Raw genomic sequence first — 17,993 nt, 5'->3', positions numbered from 1 at the left:
AGCACACCAGGCCGCCCCGCAGCCCAGTGCCTGGGAAGGAGTCCCCTGCCTTTCCCCGCGTGTTCGCGGACCACTGGAGTGGGGTGGGGAGAAATCTTGCCCCCGGGGGATCTGCTCCGCCTCGCAGGTGTCCCCGGCCTCTTCCTCCTCCTCCTCCTCCTGCGCAAGACCCATCCGAGGGCGACGGCAGCGTGGCAGCGCGCGGGACAGAAATGAATGAGCGGGGAGAGCGGACTGTGCCACGCCAGGCTGCGGGTGAGAGGCGCCATTTTTAAACCCCTCTCTTGAGCAGATCTCGGTGCAGAGGCGGGGGCGGGGCGGGACTTAAGGGTCCTCGGTGGGCGAGGCTGGTTGCTTACATCCCCCCCAGCCGCCAGTGGTTCTGCCCCTCCTGCACTGTAGACCAGGGTCCGAGTGCCCTAAGCCCTAGAGCCAAGGGGGCACCCTCACAGGAGGGGCACAGCGGCCTCCTCGGCTTCCTGGCAGGAACCCGCGCAGCTCGACCTGACAAATGGCCGGCCTGCGGGCAAGCAACTCGGCTCTCACCTCAGCCAACACCTCTGGCAGGCGCGCGCGCGCGCCTTGGAAAGAGCTGCGCCTCCTGGCGCTCGGAACTGCCCGCCCTGCTGCCCGGGGGGTGGGCGATGGGGGCTGCCTCTCTCTGCCCAGTCAGTGCCCCGCCCGCTGGGGCGAGATCTCCTGCCTGCCTGGGTGGTACTACTCGTGGAAAGCGAGTGCTCCCGACGCAAGGCGGCTCGCCCGCGTGGCCCCACCGCTGCTCGGGGTTTCCCCCGCCTGCCCTCCTCTTAAAGGGTCGCGCAAGTCTAGGGCCGCCTGCCGCTGCAGTTCCCCAGAGCAGCCACAAGGGGGCTCTGCTGCCCCGAGCCAGGCGGCACCACCACCACCTCCTGATGTGGGTGCCTGCTTGTGCCCCCTCCTCTGCCCCCCCCACCCTGCAGGGCATCCCCTGAATGGTGCCAGGACGAAGGAGGCGCTTCCGGCCACACTGCTGCTGCTGCTCCTTGTGCCAGCCAGCTGGGCAGCACCACCACAGGATGGCCCCAAGAGGTACCCGGAGGAGTGGGAGGGGGCGAGGCAGGGTGGGGCTGCCTCTCCGGGCAGGCAGGGGGGCAGGAGGCTACGTGGCCCCCCAGCAGGGTGCCGAGAGCTGGGCTTGGTGGCCCTCTCCTGCAGCACCCTGCCTTTCCCGACTGCTCTCTCTAGGCCAGAGGTCCCCAGGGACTCAAAGGGGCAGCCCCTCTTCGGGAGCCCCCCTCTGCACCCAGGGCGGCGAGAGGCTTTGCCGTGAGCGACCTCCCTCTGCTCGCCCCAGGGCTGCCTCCTCCAGCTTGCCAGGCCCAGCGGAGTTTGGCCCTTTTGCCTGGGGCAGAGGTGTGTGGGGTGAGGTGCACTGCAGACCCCTCCCGGGAGAGCAAGAGGGAGACCTGCTGCCCTCCTCTGGCACCCCCACCACTCCCCATAGGGTTGAAGCCCAAGTGCTGCCCTCCCTGCCAGGTGGCCCACTCTGGCCCCTCTCCTCCTCAGTCAGGGTGTCCCCAACGACAGCTGGGCACCCACTTGGGGTGTTTAATTTTAGCCACGCCTCAGGCCCCAATCTGTCCCAGCACTTACTAAGACAAACTGGCCTCTGACCATGTGCAGAGTGTGCTTTCTTCACCACTGGTAATTATGGGTGGCCCACATATGCCTGATGGCAGAGGGCCCATTATCGAAGTCTTTTTTTTTCCCGCCCCCCTTTGCAAAATTAATCAGTCTGCCCACCCCCACACAGCCTGGCCTAGAAATGGAGGCTGTTCCTGTCCTTTTGAATCTGTGCCGGTCTCTGCCTGTGCCCAGGCTTGGCCCAGCCCTGGCAAGGCTGACTTGTGCCTTGGTCCATTTCAGGGCACTCCAAGACTACCTGAAGAACGTTGGGCAGCTGGGCAGGGATGCCGGTGCCATGGCCAGAGAGCCGGGTAAGAGCCCCCGGAGCCCCCTGCATGGAGGGCCCCGCGAGCGGAAGGGGGGAGACTTGACTGGACAGTGACTCATTTGTTTGTTTGATTGGTTTTGTATATTTGTATATTGTTCCAAACTCACATCTCTGCATAGTTTACAACAAATCTAACATACAAGATTAAAACCACAATTAAAACAGTTTTTAAAAATTCACCATTTACAAATCTAACCAAAAGTTTAGATGGATAAATGTGTCATGTGAAAAGGATCTTGGGGTCGCTTTTGATCACAAGCTGAACATGAGCCATCAGTGTGATGCAGCTGCAAGAAAGGCAAATGTGATTCTGGGCTGCATTAACTATAGTTTTCAAGTCACAAGAAGCAAGAATCCCAGTTCATTCTGCCCTCAGTCAGACCTCTGCAGCACTCTGTCCCGTTCTGCGTGCTGCACTTTCAGAAGAATGCGGGTGAGCTGGAATGGGTTAGGGTTAGGGTTAGGGTTAGGGTTCTGGAAAGGAGGGCTACCAAGATGGCCAGGGGTCTGGAAAGCAAGCCCTCTGAGGAAAGGTTGAGGGGACTGGGTCTGTTTGGCCTGGGTGAGAGAAGACGGGGGAGGGCAGTGGTGCACCTGGGTCATTGGGGAGCCTGGACCAAAAGCCCCCCCCCGCAAGTTAAGCATCACCCCCTGCACACACACGCACACGCACAGTATTTTTGAACACATGGGTTCCTGAGGACACTAACAGCACTTGACACTAACAAGAAGGGAAGAATGTACGACAGGCAATGTAAGCAGATATGCACGAGCAGGATAATTTCAACACGCAACTTCACATATGCCCACCCCCCATATTTCTCCCCCCCCCCGCTCTGTCTCTAAAGCAGAGGTCAGGCTGGGCCGCCTGGCACAGTGGCAGCCCAGTGCCCCCCAGGACAGGCTAAGGAAGGCTTGGGGGCCCCCAGGGGGTGCAGAGGCCCTGGACGGTAGCCTGGAAGTCTTGGGGTCAGAGCGCCAGGCTGGCGGGAAAGCAGGCGCCTTCCTCCGGGCGGGATTCTCTGCAGATCCGGGAAGGCCTTCTGCTTTGCCCAGGACTGGTCCCCCCTTTTTTCCAAGCAAAGTCGTGGCGCTCTTTCTCTGAAACTGCACAAAATAGCTAGACAGCAAAACATCTCACCGCTTTCACCGTGGCTTGGGTCATGCCAGGCCTGGTGGCAGCCCAGGTGAAGGGCGGTGCGCCTGGCCTGATGCTCTCCTCCAGCTCACTCTGCAGCCAGTGGTAGCCCCCGCCCCCCCCCCAGCAAAAGCCCCAATTCTGCAGCCACCCCACACAAAGGACAGGCTGGCTGGGGCGGAGTCACCATTGTGAGGGCGGGTTCACTCTGCCCCCTGCGTCTAATGTGCGGTGGGGGCTGTGGCGGGCGGGCGGAACCCAGGGCGCTGCTGGCCTCCCTCCGCCACTGGGGCTGGCTGCTGCCTAATGGCTGTGGGTGCTGGTGGGCACCCCTCCCTGCTAAATGCAGGGGGGCCCTTTCCCTACGGAAAGGGGGGTCAGTCTGGGTGCCCTCTGGCTGCTCCCTCCCTTGCATGGTCCTCCATGGAGCCCTTCCGGAAACAGACCAGCGCCCGGAGATCATTCTGTGTGCCCTTTGCAAAGGGGCAAAACGCGCAAGTTGCACAAGCCCCTCCCCTCCCCAGCAAGATGTACGTCTGGGGCAGAATACAAGGAAAAAAACCTTCCCCCCCACATTCAGCTGGCTCTGGGCACAGGCCAGGTTGCCAATGCGCCTCCATCTCTGCTTCCAGGGCCTCGTGTCAGCGGCGCGGGGGGGGGGCATATGCTCTGTTCCTTGCCCAGCAAAGTCCAGAATCCCCCGGTGGGGGGGGGTCCCTGGGGTCCCATCCTGGCCTCCCCCCATCAGCCGGATCCCCCGGCCCAGCGAACCTCTCTCTGCTCCGCCATCCATGCACAGGCGCCGCCCTGGAGGGCCGTGTGGGGCACGCCCAGCCTTCTGCTGCTCCTGTGCCTACCCCCCCACCCCCCACCCCCGCCTCTCCCTCCCGTCAGGCCAGCTGGGACGGGGGCGCAGCCAGGCAGGGACGGCTAAGAAGATGCCCCCCCCGCCCCGATGTGCGGAGAGACCTTATGCCCGACGGCGCTCTGCACGGGGCTTCCGCCGCCCCCCCCTCGGGGTGCCGCTTCCTGCTCCCCGAGCGCCGGAGGGGAGGGCCGGGAGGAGGCCTCCCTGCTGGCGCGCCCTCCTGCTGCGCCTTCGGCCGCTGCGCGCCGCCCCCCTGCGGGGCTCCTGCGCTTCTCCCCCAGGCTCGCAGAAGCACAGCGGGGCAGGCTCGAAAGGGCGCGGCGGCGGCGGCTGCCGAGGGCAGGGGGCGAGGGACCCACCACCAGCCCAAGGGCAGCGGCGCCCCCCCCCCCCGCTGGGCAGCTGCCCGCCTCACACCCTCTCTCCCCCCGCCCCCCCCTTGCAGGGCTCTTTGCTCTTCACGACGAGGACCGGAGCGGCCGCCTGGACGGGCTGGAGCTTCTGCAGCTGCTGAGTGAGGCGCTGTCCCAGCAGGCGGGCGGGCCGCCCCCCGGGCCGGACTGGGTAGGCCCTCTGTGGCCAGGCGGGGCTGTTGCGAGGGAGGGGCTCGCCATTAGGGGGCGGGGGGGGCGTCGGGCAGGGTTGGGGTTAATGGCAAGCCTGATGCCGCCTGGGCCGGCAAGGCCTGAGCAGCACCTCTCTCCCTCACCCGGGCCAAGAGCCAGGCTGCCTGCAGGCTGGCCATTCCACGGGTAGAGCTGCCCAGTTAACCACCCAGCTCTCCCTGATGAAGGGGAGGGAGGGAGGGAGCGGAGCCCGCAGAGGCTCATGCACCTCCTTGGGCAACCCCCCCCCCCCGGCTCCCCAGGGTTAGCCACTCTTCGGTGGCACGGGGTGGCCCTTGGGCAATTGTCCGCTATGCCGGGGGGGGGGCACCTCTTGCAAAGAATGTAGGCAAGCAGGGGAGAGCCTTTGCAAGCCAGCCAGCAAACTCTTCCGTTTCACACGCTGGGCGGGTGTGTGTGTGTGTGTGGGGGGGACTTTGTTAGTCGCTGGCACAAAGATGCTCCCCCCCCCTTTCCTCCGCAGGTGGTGCTGATGGTGGACCACCTCCTGGAGACACAGGACTGGAACCGGGATGGGCTGCTGGAGCCCCTGGAGCTCTTTCTGGCCCCCGCTCTGGGCCAGCTCCCCGGACCTCCGGCTGCTGCCCCCGGCGGTGGAGAAGAAGACGGGCCCTCCCCGGAGCCAGAGGCCGGCCGGGCTGGTGATGGGCCCCCAGCCCCCCTGGCTCCACAGGACACAGCAGGGGCCCCCAGGACTGTGCAGGAGCCGGGCATGGCGGGGGGCCCCTCCCTGCAGCCTCCTGCACAAAAGCAGGAGCAGCGGCCTGGCCAGGAATGAGGGGCAGAGAGAGCCGCAGCTCCTGGAGGGAGAAGCAGGCCCAGTGAGGGGCCTGCGGAGAAGGGGGGAGGCTGTCCATGGGTCATCTCACGGGGCGGGGGGGGCAGACAGGGAGGTGGAGAGCCAGGAGAGCACAGAAGCCCCCCAGCCAGGCCTGCTGCAAGGCCAGCGGCTGCCCCTGCTGTGCCAGGGCCCCCCCAGTCGGTGCCCTCCCCCTCCTCCCAGGCTGCACAAAGCAGCAGCCCAGGGCCACCCCCGCCTCCCCTTCTTCAGCTGGCCGGCCACAAAGGGCCCCCTTTCCCAAAGGAAATCCCCCCAAGACCTGGCTGGCTTCCCTGGCGTGCCCTAGACCGCAAGTCCTGCCTCCCAGAGGCCAGCATCCCGGACAGCCTCTCTGCAGGGGGTGGAAGCCAAGCTGGGGAGGGCCTCCTCCAGGCCTGCAGCCCCCCCTCCACCTGGCTGGGCCCACACCGCTAGGGCCCAGCTCCTGCCAGGTGGCTGCCTGCACGGGAGCCCCCCCTAGTCTTGGCTCTGCTCTCACTGCCAATAAAGTGTCTTGCAGCTGAATATGCTTCTGCCCCATAAGAGGGGAGCAAATGCCCCCAAGGGGTCTTCACCGAGGGCACGGCCTGGGCTCCTGTTTCCTGCCTGGCGCTGCCCACAGAGTCGAGGACGGGCAGCATGCCAGAGCCACCCCATTCTGCTCCCCACATGCCCCCTCTGGGCAGAAGGGGCTCATCCTAATGAGCCGGGGGGGGGAGGGGGCACCAAAGGAGGCAGCTCCTCTCTGTGCTGCCTCACCCGAGAGCCAAGCTGCCTGCAGGCTGGCCATTCATCAGGTAGAGCTGTGTGGCAGGAGAGAGAGGAAGCAGAGGCAGCTGGGCCTCCTTGGAGCCAGGTGCTACTGCCGGGGGTGGGGGGTGGGGGAGCACTTGGCAGCCTTCAGCCTTGCTGCTCCCATGGCTGTGGCAAGGAGTCCCCTCTCCAGCCAGGCAGCCTTCCTAGGAACAGAGGAAGCTGCCGTATACAGAGTCAGACCCTTGGTCTATCCAGCAGGGTATTGTCTTCACAGACTGGCAGCGGCTTCTCCCAGGCTGCAGGCAGGAATCTCTCTCAGCCCTCTCTTGGAACCTTCTGCTCTTCCCAGAGCGGCCCCATTATCCCCTGAGGGGGAATCTCTTACAGGGCTCACATGTGGTCTCCCATTCAAATGGAACCAGGGTGGACCCTGCTTAGCTAGGGGGACAAGTCCTGCTGGCGACCACCAGACCAGCTCCCCTCTTCCTCATGGAGGTTGTGCACACAGAGGTGGCCTCAGCCAGCAGGTCAAAGTACTTTATTGATCTTCCCCACAAAGTGGTGGCAACGGCTACGTCCCCCCCCCCCCGATCTCACCCCAGGGGCCCCCAACCATGCAACAGGGCCGAGGACCAGGGTGTTCCCGAGAGGCAGACCAGCATCCTGGTGAGCTCAGCAGAGCGGCGAGAGGTTTGGGTCCCTGGCTCAGTGAAGGTCCCAGACGAGGCTTCTAGCATCCCGTGCCCACGATCCCGTCGTAGCCTGGCACCCCACACTTTCGGCCGGCCACCTGGCACCCATAGACCAGGGCCTCGCGAAGGGGTCTCCCTGCCACAGAGAGGGGGTCGTCAGGCACAGAGGCTGGTGTGTGTCTGTGTGTGGCCATCTTCTCCCTGCCAGGACGGCCAGCCTGTTGGGCAACAGCACGACTGCGCGTGGCCGAGGCAGCCCTCTGGGAAGGCCCCCCCCCGGACTCACCCCTGCTGAGGGCAAGGATCACAGCCGCATTGAAGGTATCCCCAGCCCCCAGGGTGTCCACCACGGCCTCTGGAGAGAAGGCGTCCGAGTGCACCAGCAGCCCGTCTGGCCCCACCGCGTCGGCCCCCTCCTCGGCCCAAGCACAGATCAGGGTGGCGCTGGGGAGGGAGCAGCGGGGAGGGGGGTGTCATGTCCGTGGAGCTGGGGGGGGGGATACAGGACCCTCCCCTGGGAGGAGAGGAGCTGAAGCCGGGGCCTCGATCCCACGGATCGGGAGGAAGGGCCCCGTGGCTGCCCTTGGCCCCAGTGTGTGTGGGGGGGGGGAGCCAGAAAGTGCCCCTGCTGCTCTCCTCCCCACCCTGCAGAGAAGGCTGCCGAAACGGGGTGGCCTGTTGGCCCTCAAGACAGGAGGCCGGCCAGCGAGGAGCAGCAGCAGCAGCAGCAGGACTCCCCCAGGAATCAAGTGGGTGTCCCGAAACGAGGGGCAGCCAAGCCCAGAGGGGCATCCCCCACCCCACCCAGGAAGGCCCCGAGGCCAGCAAAGCCCCGGAGCATAGACGCCAAGAGAGCTCCAGGCCGGCTGGGGGGAGGGAGAGGCCGCACGGGGCCGACCACGGGCCCCTCCTCCTCCTCCTGCAGAGCAGCTCGCGGGAGTCGGGGGCTTCTTCAGCCGGCTGCTGGAGGGGGCCACAGCAGGGGCCCCACACGGGCCCCACCTTCCAGCCCCCCTCCCCCCTCTGCAGAGCTCCAAAGGAGCCAGCAGGTGCCAGCTGAGGGGACCCCCCCCTTGAGGAAACCCCGCCTGGCCCTCACCTACCCGGGCTTCACATGCCTGTGGAGCCCCCTGACCGCCTCTGGGGCCGAGCAGAAGCCAAAATCCTTGGCCACGTCCTTGCTGACAAAGACCTGGAGGAGGAGGGGGGGGGAGGAATCACCAGCAGGCCTGCCGCCAGCGGGGGGGGGGCATCACGGGAACATCCCCCCACCCCCTTCCCCGGCACGTGGCCCCTGGGCGTGGAGGGGCCTTGCCGACCACAGGACCAAACTAGGAGCAGTCAGCAGCCGAGGGCCGCCCCCAAAGGCTTCCTGGGTTTCAAGCCGCATGGACTCTCCCTGCACGAACAGCTCGGAGGACTTGGCTGGAAAGCGGCATATCGATGTCCCCGGCCCCAGTCAGGAACTTGCTGCTGCTGCTGCTCCAGAACCTGCCCCCCTGATCAGGGGTACACTGAGGCCACTTGGGGGCCTGGACCTCAATGCCTTTGGAGGCCCCCCTCCCCTGCAGATTAAACCACTTCATGCTCCACCAGGTGACCACACCACCTGGGACAGACTAAAGAGGAGGCCTTGGACGTTGGCCCTGAACTCCAGGGATGAGAGCGCCTCTGCCCATGATAGGAACGCAGGAGGCTGCCTGCTACAGCGTCCACCCAGCCCAGACTGGCAGCAGCTCCTCAGGGCTTCCGGCATCCCTGAACCTGGGACCTTCCGCAGGCCAAGAAGGAGCCCTGCCACCAAGTTGGGGGGGGGGGACCCTGAGCACAGCCCCGGTTCTGAGTGGGGCCAGCTGGGGGGCAGCCCTTCATTTCGGCTTCTCCGTCCAGGGACCAGAGCCGGCCCCCTCCTAGGCCCCGCCCCCACCCACCCAGGCCCGCCTACCACATCGCCGTAGCCCAAGAGCGGGTAGAGGTCTGGCCGCGGCTTCTCCACCTCCACGGACGTGGCCACCCGCTCAGCGGCAGGGCACTCTCGGTTGTGCCTCTCCACCCGCTGCAGCATCTTCACCTGCTCGGAGGCGTTCCTGCCCTGGGACAGAGGCCGGCTCTGAGCGGGGCGGGTGGGGGCCTAGCTGGCCCTGCCGGCATCCCATGCCCTCCCTCAGCCCGCGCTGGCCCGGAAGCAGTGCCCACCCACCACCACCACCACCACCACCACTGGGAGTCGGAGACCTGCCCGCGGCGGCCACCTCTGCTGCTCCGATGGCTTCTGGATTCGATGATGGCGTGGGGCTGCCCTTGAAGTCTGGGCCCCGGCTGTTAACGAGCACAAGCGCTGCCTGCAGTAGCACCTCCTCCTCCTCCTCCTCCTCCTGAGCCAGGGTGCAGCCCCACAACCTGGAAGTGTGGGGCTGGAAGGTGCACGGCCATCCCCCTGTCCCCCACCCCACCCCGTGAGTTCACAGCAGAGGCACAGGGACCCTTCACAGAGGGAAGGCGGCCCGCTCTGGGCAGGGAGGGGGGCCCAGGCTTGGAGAGCCAGCTGGAGGAGCTTGGCAGGTCCAGTGCCGGCCGCTGGCCACCGTCTGGGTGGGCCGAGCCCCTGTCCTCAGGGGGCCGCACCCCCCACTCACCTCCCAGTGGATCCACTTGTACTGGGACAGGTCGACCTGCTCAAAATCAGCCAAGGTCACGTCTGGAAGGTTGCTGTGGGGGGTGGGGGGGGGGGAAAGAAGATGCAGGGGGGGGGTCAAAGGTCTATGAGATGGAAGGGGCACCAGGCCTCCATGAGCCCTTTCCCCACCCAAGCAAATCCTCCTCAAGTTCTTGCCAGCTCGGGAATACACAGCACAGAGGCACAAGGCAAACCTGTTAAAAATTAACTGGCCCAGGGCAAGGAACACTTAGGGACAGAGGAAGCGGCCTTCTACCGAGTCAGACCACTGGTCCATCTAGCTCAATATTGTCTTCCCAGACTGGCAGCAGCTCCTCCAAGGTTGCAGGCAGGAGTCTCTCTCAGCCCCCCCTTGGAGATGCTGCCAGGGAGGGAACTTCAGACCTTCTGCCTGGTGGTCTTGTGGTAGCAAGCATGAATTGTCCCCTTTGCTAAGCAGGGTCCACCCTAGTTTGCATTTGAATGGGAGGCCACATGTGTGAGCACCGTAAGGTATTCCCTTTGGGGGATGGAGCCACTCTGGGAAGGGCAGAAGCTTCCAAGTCCCCTCCCTGGTGGAATCCCCAAGAGAGGGCTGAGAGAGACTCCTGCCTGCCTGCCACCTTGGAGAAGCCACTGCCAGTCTGGGTAGACAATCCTGAGTGAGGTGGGCCAAGGATCTGACTCAGTCGACGGCAGCTTCCTCTGTCCCAATGATTCTGTAATTGTGCTGGAGGAGCCGGTTTCAGAGGAGAGCAACCACAAGCTGGGGAGGAGTCTGCAAACAAGGAGCCTTCTGAGGAAGGGCTGAAGGAGCTCCTGGGGTTGTTTCCCCTGGAGAAGAGAAGACCGCGGGGGCGGGGGGGGGATGTGAGAGCCACTTTCCCATGTGGGGGGGCCTGTTTCCCAGCAGAGGGGGAGGAGGGCTCGCTCTCTCTGGCTGCAGGGGGCACACGGCAGCCAGTCCAGGCGGGACAGGAGGGTCTCTGCCACCACTGGCAAGAACAGCCCGCTGCTCCTAACAAGCCGGGGGGTGCCGGGGGGGGTGCAGCGGCCTCAGCTCCGGTGGCTCTTCCCCACTGGCCATTGGCCAGGTAGGGCTCCGCGGTTCAAAGCTGAGCAGGACAACAAAATGTAGGGAGGTCGGGCCGGCTAGCCCTGGCCCACCCCTCCCTGGGTGCAGCTCTCCTGGGCGGGGGGGGAGAGGATCCCCCCCAGCTGCTGCCTCCTTGGGTGCCCCCACCCCTCAGCCAGGGCTGAGCATCTTAAGATAGCAAAGGACGAGGACTCCATGCTGGGGGGCTAGCAGAGTCTGCCTCCCAAGGAGAGAGACCCAAGAACAGAAGAACAGCCCTGCTGGATCAGGCCCAAGGAGGCCCATCTAGTCCAGCATCCTGTTTCACACAGTGGCCCACCAGAGGCAGCTGGAAGCCACAGGCAGGAGCTGAAAGGGACATGCCCGCCCTCCTGCTGTTGCTCCCCTGCAACTGGCACTCAGAAGCATCCTGCCTCTAAAAAAGGACACGGTAGAACTGGAAAAGGTGCAGAAGAGGGCAACCAAGATGACCAGGGGCCTGGAGCACCTTCCTTACGAGGCAAGGCTGCAGCATCTGGGGCTTTTTAGTTTAGAAAAAAGACGACTGCGGGTTCTCCCTCTCCCATAACACTAGAACGAAGGATCATCCCATGAAATGTATTGCCAGGAAATCTAGGACCAGCAAACGGAAGGACTTTTCCCCACAATGCATAATCCACTTGTGGAACTCTCTGCCACCAGATGTGGTGACAGCCAACAACCTGGATGGCTTGAAGCGGGGTTTGGATCACTTCATGGAGGAGAGAGAGAGATCTATCATCGGCTACCAGTCGGAGGGCTACAGGCCACCTCCATCCTCCAAGGCAGGATGCCTCTGAGTCCCAGTTGCCGTGGGGGGGGGGTGGTAACAGCAGGAGAGGCTCCTCTTGGCCCTTCTGTTTCCTCCATGGGTCTCTGGCCCCGAAAGCAGCCTTTGGGGCCATCCTTTGTGTTCCTGATTATGCAAAGGGTTAATACGTGACACCCACTGACCTCCCTCCCAAGAGGGGGCCACTTTCAATAATTAATCGCCCCCCCAGGAGCTGCCCCAGAGCAAAGGCCACAGATGGAGGAACACCAGAGCCACATTCCAGCAGGCCGAGTGGCTCTGGGGCCGGGAATCATTAACCAGGAAGAGCCTGGCTGCTGGATCAGGCCCAAGGAGGCCTCTAGTCAGTGCCCTGTTTCCCACAGGAAGAGAGGAAGGCGGGCCCCCCATGCCCCCCCCCATCTATCTCTCTCCTGCTGCTGCTCCCCTGCAATTGGGATCCGGAGGCCCCTTCCTCTGAGCCTGGAGCCCTCCGGAGGAGGCGCCCCATTCATAGAGAAGTCCAAGGACCTGCCCCCCCCGCCCCCGGGTGAGCCGGCTGGAGTCCTTGGGCATGGAGGCCTCCCCCTGGGCTTCTGGCCCCAAGCTGGTGAAGGGGTGGCTGCTGTTGCTCTTTGTACCGTCCCACATGCACGTCTCTAGGTGGAGAGACCTCCCTTGGGGCAGGGAACGGGAGGATTCCGCCAAGCCCTCTGGGGAGAGGCAGGGGCAGCCCTGCTCCAAGCCCCTTCCCCCCTCCCCACAAGTGCAGCCCCACTGGGCCCAGGCCGGCCCCCCAGCCTCTTCTCACCTCCGACGTCCAGATCCTCAGGGCCTGCTCTGGGCTGTCAGTCTCTCCCGCCCGCCCCCCCACTCGCTTTCTGCAAGCCATTTGGGTGGGTGCGTGCGCGCGCATGCGTGCGGGTGGGTCACAAGAAGGCAGAGAGACAAGGACCAGGATGCTGCCTCCGCTGAGGCCTCCCGGCAGGATGATCCGTGATGAGCATTGGCAATGATGATTGGCCGCCCGCTGCTGAATTAGCCGGTGAATCAGCCGGTGAATCAACTGATTGTGGTTGTGATTGGGTTAGGGTTAGGGTTAGGTCCTCCTCCCCCCAGTGGGTGGGGCCCCTGAAGAACTCTCACGGCGGGGGGGGGCGACACCCAGTGGAACTCCACCTGCTCCAGCAAGCCTTTGCTTTGCGCTCCCCTCCTGGCCCAAACCCCGGGGCCCATCAGCCTGAAGTGGCAAGCCACAGTCTGTGTGCTCCAAGGCCCGGATCCAGCCTCCCTGCCTGAGGTGCTCACCCTGTCTGAACGCACCTTCAAGACCGGGGTCCCGAAGCGGGGAGGGAGAGGGGAGCCGGTCTGCGTTTCCTCTGTGGACAAGCCCTGTTTGATTCCCAAAGCAAAGAGGGAGCCTGGCAGTTGGGGCAGCCCAGGAGGGCAGGCGGAGCACCGCCCCTCTCTCTCAGCCCCCTGCCCGCGAGCATGTGGGGTGGCCCCCCTCTGGGCCTGAAGGGCCCCACAGCAAGCAGGCTGGCAGCGTCAGCACCTCCTCCGGGTGAATTCCTGCTGCTTGTGCAGCCGGGAAAGGCGCATGAGAGAGAGAAAGTGGGGGACCTTCTTCTGGCCAGCAGCCAGGCCAGCTACGAGCCAGGAGGCACCTTCGACCTCAGGAGGGCTCGCAGATTAATCATTAATGCTGCTGATCCAAAGGGAAGGAGCCACAGAGCCAGCCAGCAGAGGCCCCGGGAGTCCCCCGACATGCCCCAAGGCAGGAGGGCCTTGGCCAGCTGCACAGAAGAGGCCAATCCAGGCACTGCAGCTTCTCCTGGGGGGCGGGGGGGGGCAAAGCGGCCCCTGCCTAGACTCCCCCCCTCCCTGGTGCAGGAGCTGGGCCACCCTCCCTGGCACTACCCGCCACCCTCACAGCCCCCTGCAAGCAGCAGTTCTGCAGCAGTGGGGTTGCCAGCTGCTTGGCTCCCGATGACCGACCGGGCCGGACTGCAAAAGGAGCATGGAAGGCAGGATTTCGGCAGGACACGCGGCTCCACGCTTCCTGGGTTGTACCTGGCCCGTTCAGCTGACGGTCTGAAAGTGAAGGACCCCTAGCCGAGTCCTCCTCTGCAGAGGCTGCCCCCCACCCCATGGGCCAAGTCTGGCTCTGACACAGTCCACACACTCTTGCCCCCTCCTCGCTTGATGAGGAGGGTCTGCTCGCAGGAGCGTGGCCCCCGCCTCGTCCCGAGGGAGCAGCTGGCAGACAAGGGGGTTGCTGGAGCAGGGCCCCCCCCCCACTGGATCCACGGCAGCATCAGCAGCAGGCTGGTGACCGGCTGTGGAGTGTCTCTGGCGCCACCCACTGGCCGGGGGAGTTGGAGGCAGCAGCGGGCCGGGCCTTACGTGTCGGAGAGGGTGACTGTCCGGGAGCCGTTGCTCCGGTTGATGAGGCAGCAAGCACATGGCGTCTCCCCCGGGCTCTGCCAGACCACGTGGGCGGCATCCACGGCGCAGCGCCGGAGATCGGACAGGATGAAGCTTAGGGCCCGGGAGGGGAAAGAGAGAGGAGGTTAGCTCACCGCGGGGAGGCTCTGCCTACGCACCTCGCCGCGTGCAGGATGGTGCGGGTGCCCGCCGCCGAGTTGCTGATCACCACCGAGACGGGCAGGGTGCAGGCGGGGTGCAGGGCCACGTGGGCCAGATCCACCTCATAGCGCCGGAAATCCTGGCGGACAAAGCTGGGTGTGCAGAGAAGGTTAGCGTCTGGGGGCAGGCGGGGAGGAGCTTCTCTCGCGGGATCACGGCCCAGCAGGCAGAGAGAGGTCCACGGCAAGGGGGCTTCGGAGGAGCCCCGAGAGGCGAGCCCTGCCTTCGCGGCTCCAGCCCCGCCCCCTGGCCACGGGGGGGGGGCTCTCTCTGTCCTGCTGCGGCATTAAGCAGAAGCCCCCAGCAGTGCTCCGGCAGCCAGAGGGCTGAAGGCCGCGGCCCTTGGGCTTCCCCTCCCCAAACTGAGGCTGAGCCCCCGGTTTCCTGCCCAGCAGATGCCCTGAATTGGGGGGATTCCTTTGGACTGGCGTGACACAAAACCTGCCTCCCCGGTCCTTCTGCTTAGTTTCTAAGAAGCACCAGGCGACTTGGGGCTCGGCCTGTGTGGATGTGCCCCCTCTGCTGTGCTCCGGAATTCTGATCTCTGGCTCCTCTTCAGTGGCCACTAAAGGCACTCTGCACATGCTCAGCAGCGTTGTCATCCCCCCACCCCACCCCAGGGCTGAGTTCCAGGGTTCTAAGCAGACCCCGGCTCAAGCCGTTCCGATTCATGCTGCATTTCCCCGTCATTGAAAATGGATGCCAGCGCTTGACTGAGCGGGCTTGCTTCACGCGAGCCAGATCAGAACAAGGCTGGGAAACTGAGAGAGGCCGCACTGGCCCTGGCCAGTGCGGGGTGCGGCGTGAGTCCCAGGGCTTGCAACTCCCCACCAGGGCCCTTCTCCCCTGACGCCCCCCAAGCAGGCAGTGGCAGCAGCCAGCCGGAGAGGCAGCAGGGGTGAGAACGGTGCCTGACCCCAGCCGGTGTTTGTCTGGACTGTGGCATGCCAGCAGGGCGTGCTGGACAGCTGACCCGACAGCCGGCACAGCCTTTGGCCCACCGGCTTCCGCTCCAAGGAGCAGGGCGCCCTCCGCAGAGGGAAGGCCCAGTCCAGACCTAGGAGGACTCTGGGGGGATGCTGGGAGCCAGCCGGGCGTTGGCTGCACCCCAAATCATGCCCTGGAGGAACTCTCCTTGCCAGGGCATGCCTTGGGGTGCCAGAAGACAGGCCTGGACAGCAGAAGGGAACAAAGGAAGTCAGACCCTCGGTCCATCTAGCTCAGCATTGTCTACCCAGACTGGCAGCGGCTTCTCCGAGGTGGCAGGCAGGAGTCTCTCTCAGCCCTATCTTGGAGACGCTGCTGCCAGGGAGGGGACTTGGAATCTTCTGCCCTTCCCAGAGCGGTTCCAGCCCCTGAGGGGAATGTCTTACTGTGCCCACACCTGTAGTCTCCCATTCAAATGCAAATCAGGACAGGCCCTGCTTAGCAAAGGGGAGCATTCATGCTTGCGGCCACAAGGCCAGCCTGATAGGACACCAGAGAGGGCTGAATGGGGACTTGCTCAGGCACCCCACTCACTACCCCCAACCAGGCACAGGAGACCCTCCTCAGTGGACAAGGCCTTCAGGCCAAGATGTCTGGCGAAAGCAGCCTGGCAGGAGGATGGGGAGGTGAGCTGGGTCAGCCCGGCAGGGGGGGCACGGGGGGGGCACCCTCCCCAGGGGGCGACTGCTGCTCTGGGGAATCCTGCTGGCAATCTCCCCTTTCTTCTGCCCCAGGGAAGGCAGCCAGGCAGGCAGGGGAGATGCAACCCCCCCCCTTCTGGCACTTACTCTGCAGCGTTACCAGGAGCCAGCGAGCCCATGAAGGCACAGGGCGCTCCCAGCAGGGCCAGGACGGTGCAGGTATTGGAAGCATTTCCCCCTCGCTGCCAGCGCTGCGACAGGCACCTGGGAAGACACCCAGCGGGCGGCCTCAGGCAAGCAGACCGGGCAGCGGGCGAGGGGCTCCAGCAGCCTGGCCCCGCTCCCCTCCCCGCAGCGAGCGCCCTTCTTGCACGGGCAAGCCTCTCCCCACCCGGAGCAGGCAGGCAGGCAGGCAGCAGCGGCCCTGGCAACGAGGTTAGGGTTAGGGTTCGCACCGAGCGGCGTCTCCCTGCAGGCTGGCCGTTCCTCCCCGCACACAGCTCTCCCTGACGAAGGGCCAGCCTGCAGGCAGCATGGCTCTCGGGCCAGGCGGGAGAAAGAGGCGCCGCTTCCCGGAAGCAGACGCAGCTCTGTGCCCTCTGTGGCATCCCGGCTGCTGCTCGCGGGAACTGCAGAGACGCTGCCTTCGCAGTCGCTTCTCAAGCATCGGGCCCCGTGCCCAGCAGCAGCAGCAGCAGCAGCAGCACCCACCTGGTGTCCGTGTCCTCCGCCGGGTACCGATCCACCACACTGATGATGTCCAGGCACACCAGGCCGATGCACAGGATGGGCTTCTCCGCCATGGACGGCGGGAGCACGCAGCTGCCTGCCCGCGCCTGACTAGCCTTGGAGAAGCCGCTGCCAGTCTGTGCAGACAATACTGAGCTCGATGGACCAGAGGTCTGACTGGGTAGGAGGCGGCTTCCTTCCGGTGTTCCCGCTGCCTCCCGACCTCAGCCCCGCACCGTTCCGCGTCCCGGGCTCTGAGCTCGCGGCCCCTTCTGCAGCCGAGCCCATTGGCCAGGCGCACGGCGGGGCTGCTCCCTATTGGATGCTTCTTGGCAGCATGCAAATCAGGGCAGGACACAAGCCGCGAAATTTCCTTGGCTCCGCCCCTCGGCTGCTGGCTTCTTTCCTGCGCCGGGCGGGCGGGCGGGCGAGCCGGGAGCCTGGAGGTGGCGGACGGTGCCAGAGCAAAGGGCTCCCTCCGCTGACACCCGACCCTGGCTCGCGAGGAGGCTCAGCTGCCTGCTGAACCAGACGCTCTTGTCCCGGCCCGAGCTCAGTCCTCCGTGCCCCGCGCAGGGCTCCGTCTGGCAGCTTCAGGGAGAAGGGTCTTCCTCCTCAGCGCAGCCCCGCGAGCAGCCACCTCCTCCTCCTCCTCCTCCTCCTCGCGAAGGAAGGGCTCCGCCGCCGCCCCCTCCCCGGACTCCTGAAACCCCGAACAGGCAGTCAGAGCTCCAGTGGTGGCGAAGAAGCGTCTCGCTTGCAGCAGGGAGGGAGGGAGGGAGGGAGGGCGGTGGGCCCGCCGTGGCTGGTTCCCCGAAGCACGTTGGTCGTCTCCGGCAGCAGCGGAGCGGCGGCGAGTGAGGCGGCCGGATAGGGTGGTTGCAGCAGCAGCAGCAGCAGACCGGTTTCCACGCGGCGGAGCGAGGCCTCCTCCTCACCTGCACTGCCGCCCGGTGACCGCCAGGGGGCAGCCTTGGGGAGAGGGCCGAGCTTGCCAGGAGGAGGCTGGTGCGCAGTGGCGACGCGGAAGAGCGGTGCGCGCTGTTGTTGCTGCTGCCGCTGCTGCCGCCGCCGCCGAGAGCTCCGGGCCCCCCTCCTCAGCGGAGGCTGCTCCCCCAGTCCCCGCCCATCCTCTTGTACTTGCTGCTGCTGCGTCTCCAGGGAGCCCCCTTCTCTCGCAGCCTCTGCTTCAGCGGCCGGCCGCTTTCCTCTTGGGGGCGGCCGGAGGGAGGGTCTTCGCGTGTGCCCCGCCCGACGGCTCCCCTCCGTGGGTGCTGCTGGATCCGGAGGAGGAAGCGCAGCGGATGAGGAGCGAAGCGGCGCTGCTCCACCTCGGCTCCTGCGGACGGCGAACTGCCCAGCCTCTTCATCAGATGCCCGCCGCGCATCGTCCCGGTGCCTTCCTGGAGGTCGTCCCGCGCCTGTCTCACTCCTCCTAGACGGAGGGCCTGCGCGTACGGGGGGGCGGGGGCGCGGGGGCAGCAGCAGCAGCAGCAAGCAGCAGAGTTCATTCCGTCCAAGGGAGGGGCGCGCGCGGGGAAGTCCTGCTCCTGCT

The 17,993-nt window shown here is 65.4% G+C and overlaps 2 protein-coding genes across 12 annotated transcripts; one reads left to right on the top strand and one right to left on the bottom strand.

Annotated features, from left to right (window-relative positions):
- The first annotated feature begins 131 nt into the window (after positions 1-131).
- On the top strand, positions 132-5,909 carry CGREF1 (cell growth regulator with EF-hand domain 1). Its single transcript, XM_053250987.1, has 5 exons — positions 132-255; positions 960-1,068; positions 1,906-1,976; positions 4,445-4,563; positions 5,089-5,909. The coding sequence occupies exons 1-5, from the start codon at positions 213-215 to the stop codon at positions 5,401-5,403; spliced, it is 657 nt and encodes a 218-aa protein (XP_053106962.1). The 5' UTR covers positions 132-212; the 3' UTR covers positions 5,404-5,909.
- On the bottom strand, positions 5,857-16,835 carry KHK (ketohexokinase). Of its 11 annotated transcripts, none has more exons than XM_053250925.1 (8): positions 16,421-16,716; positions 15,857-15,973; positions 14,015-14,173; positions 9,530-9,602; positions 8,839-8,985; positions 7,997-8,085; positions 7,180-7,337; positions 6,805-7,029 (listed from the first exon to the last, which is right to left on the bottom strand). In XM_053250925.1, the coding sequence occupies exons 1-8, from the start codon at positions 16,510-16,512 to the stop codon at positions 6,932-6,934; spliced, it is 933 nt and encodes a 310-aa protein (XP_053106900.1). In that variant the 5' UTR covers positions 16,513-16,716; the 3' UTR covers positions 6,805-6,931. The 11 variants fall into 11 exon arrangements, with proteins under 11 accessions (XP_053106908.1, XP_053106881.1, XP_053106887.1 ...); XM_053250946.1 differs by lacking the exon at positions 14,015-14,173 and adding an exon at positions 13,839-13,973 and having other exon boundaries at positions 16,421-16,714; XM_053250935.1 differs by having other exon boundaries at positions 14,039-14,173; positions 16,421-16,710.
- Positions 16,836-17,993: the final 1,158 nt, after the last annotated feature.

The sequence above is a fragment of the Hemicordylus capensis genome, chromosome 1 (assembly GCF_027244095.1).
Source record: "Hemicordylus capensis ecotype Gifberg chromosome 1, rHemCap1.1.pri, whole genome shotgun sequence".
Taxonomy (NCBI): domain Eukaryota; kingdom Metazoa; phylum Chordata; class Lepidosauria; order Squamata; family Cordylidae; genus Hemicordylus; species Hemicordylus capensis.
Note: the sequence above shows the minus strand (reverse complement) of the source record. Positions and strands in the feature narration are given on the sequence as shown.

Excerpts from the sequence above, each read along its gene's own strand:
- CGREF1 (XM_053250987.1), top strand. The coding sequence starts at position 213 with ATGAATGAGCGGGGAGAGCGGACTGTGCCACGCCAGGCTGCGG. Across the intron at positions 256-959 it reads TGTGCCACGCCAGGCTGCGG|GGCATCCCCTGAATGGTGCC; the intron begins GTGAGAGGCGCC and ends CCCACCCTGCAG. Across the intron at positions 4,564-5,088 it reads CGCCCCCCGGGCCGGACTGG|GTGGTGCTGATGGTGGACCA; the intron begins GTAGGCCCTCTG and ends TTTCCTCCGCAG.
- KHK (XM_053250906.1), bottom strand. The coding sequence starts at position 16,512 with ATGGCGGAGAAGCCCATCCTGTGCATCGGCCTGGTGTGCCTGGACATC. Across the intron at positions 14,174-15,856 it reads GCTCCTGGTAACGCTGCAGA|CTTTGTCCGCCAGGATTTCC; the intron begins GTAAGTGCCAGA and ends CTGCACACCCAG. Across the intron at positions 8,986-9,529 it reads ACAAGTGGATCCACTGGGAG|GGCAGGAACGCCTCCGAGCA; the intron begins GTGAGTGGGGGG and ends CCTCTGTCCCAG.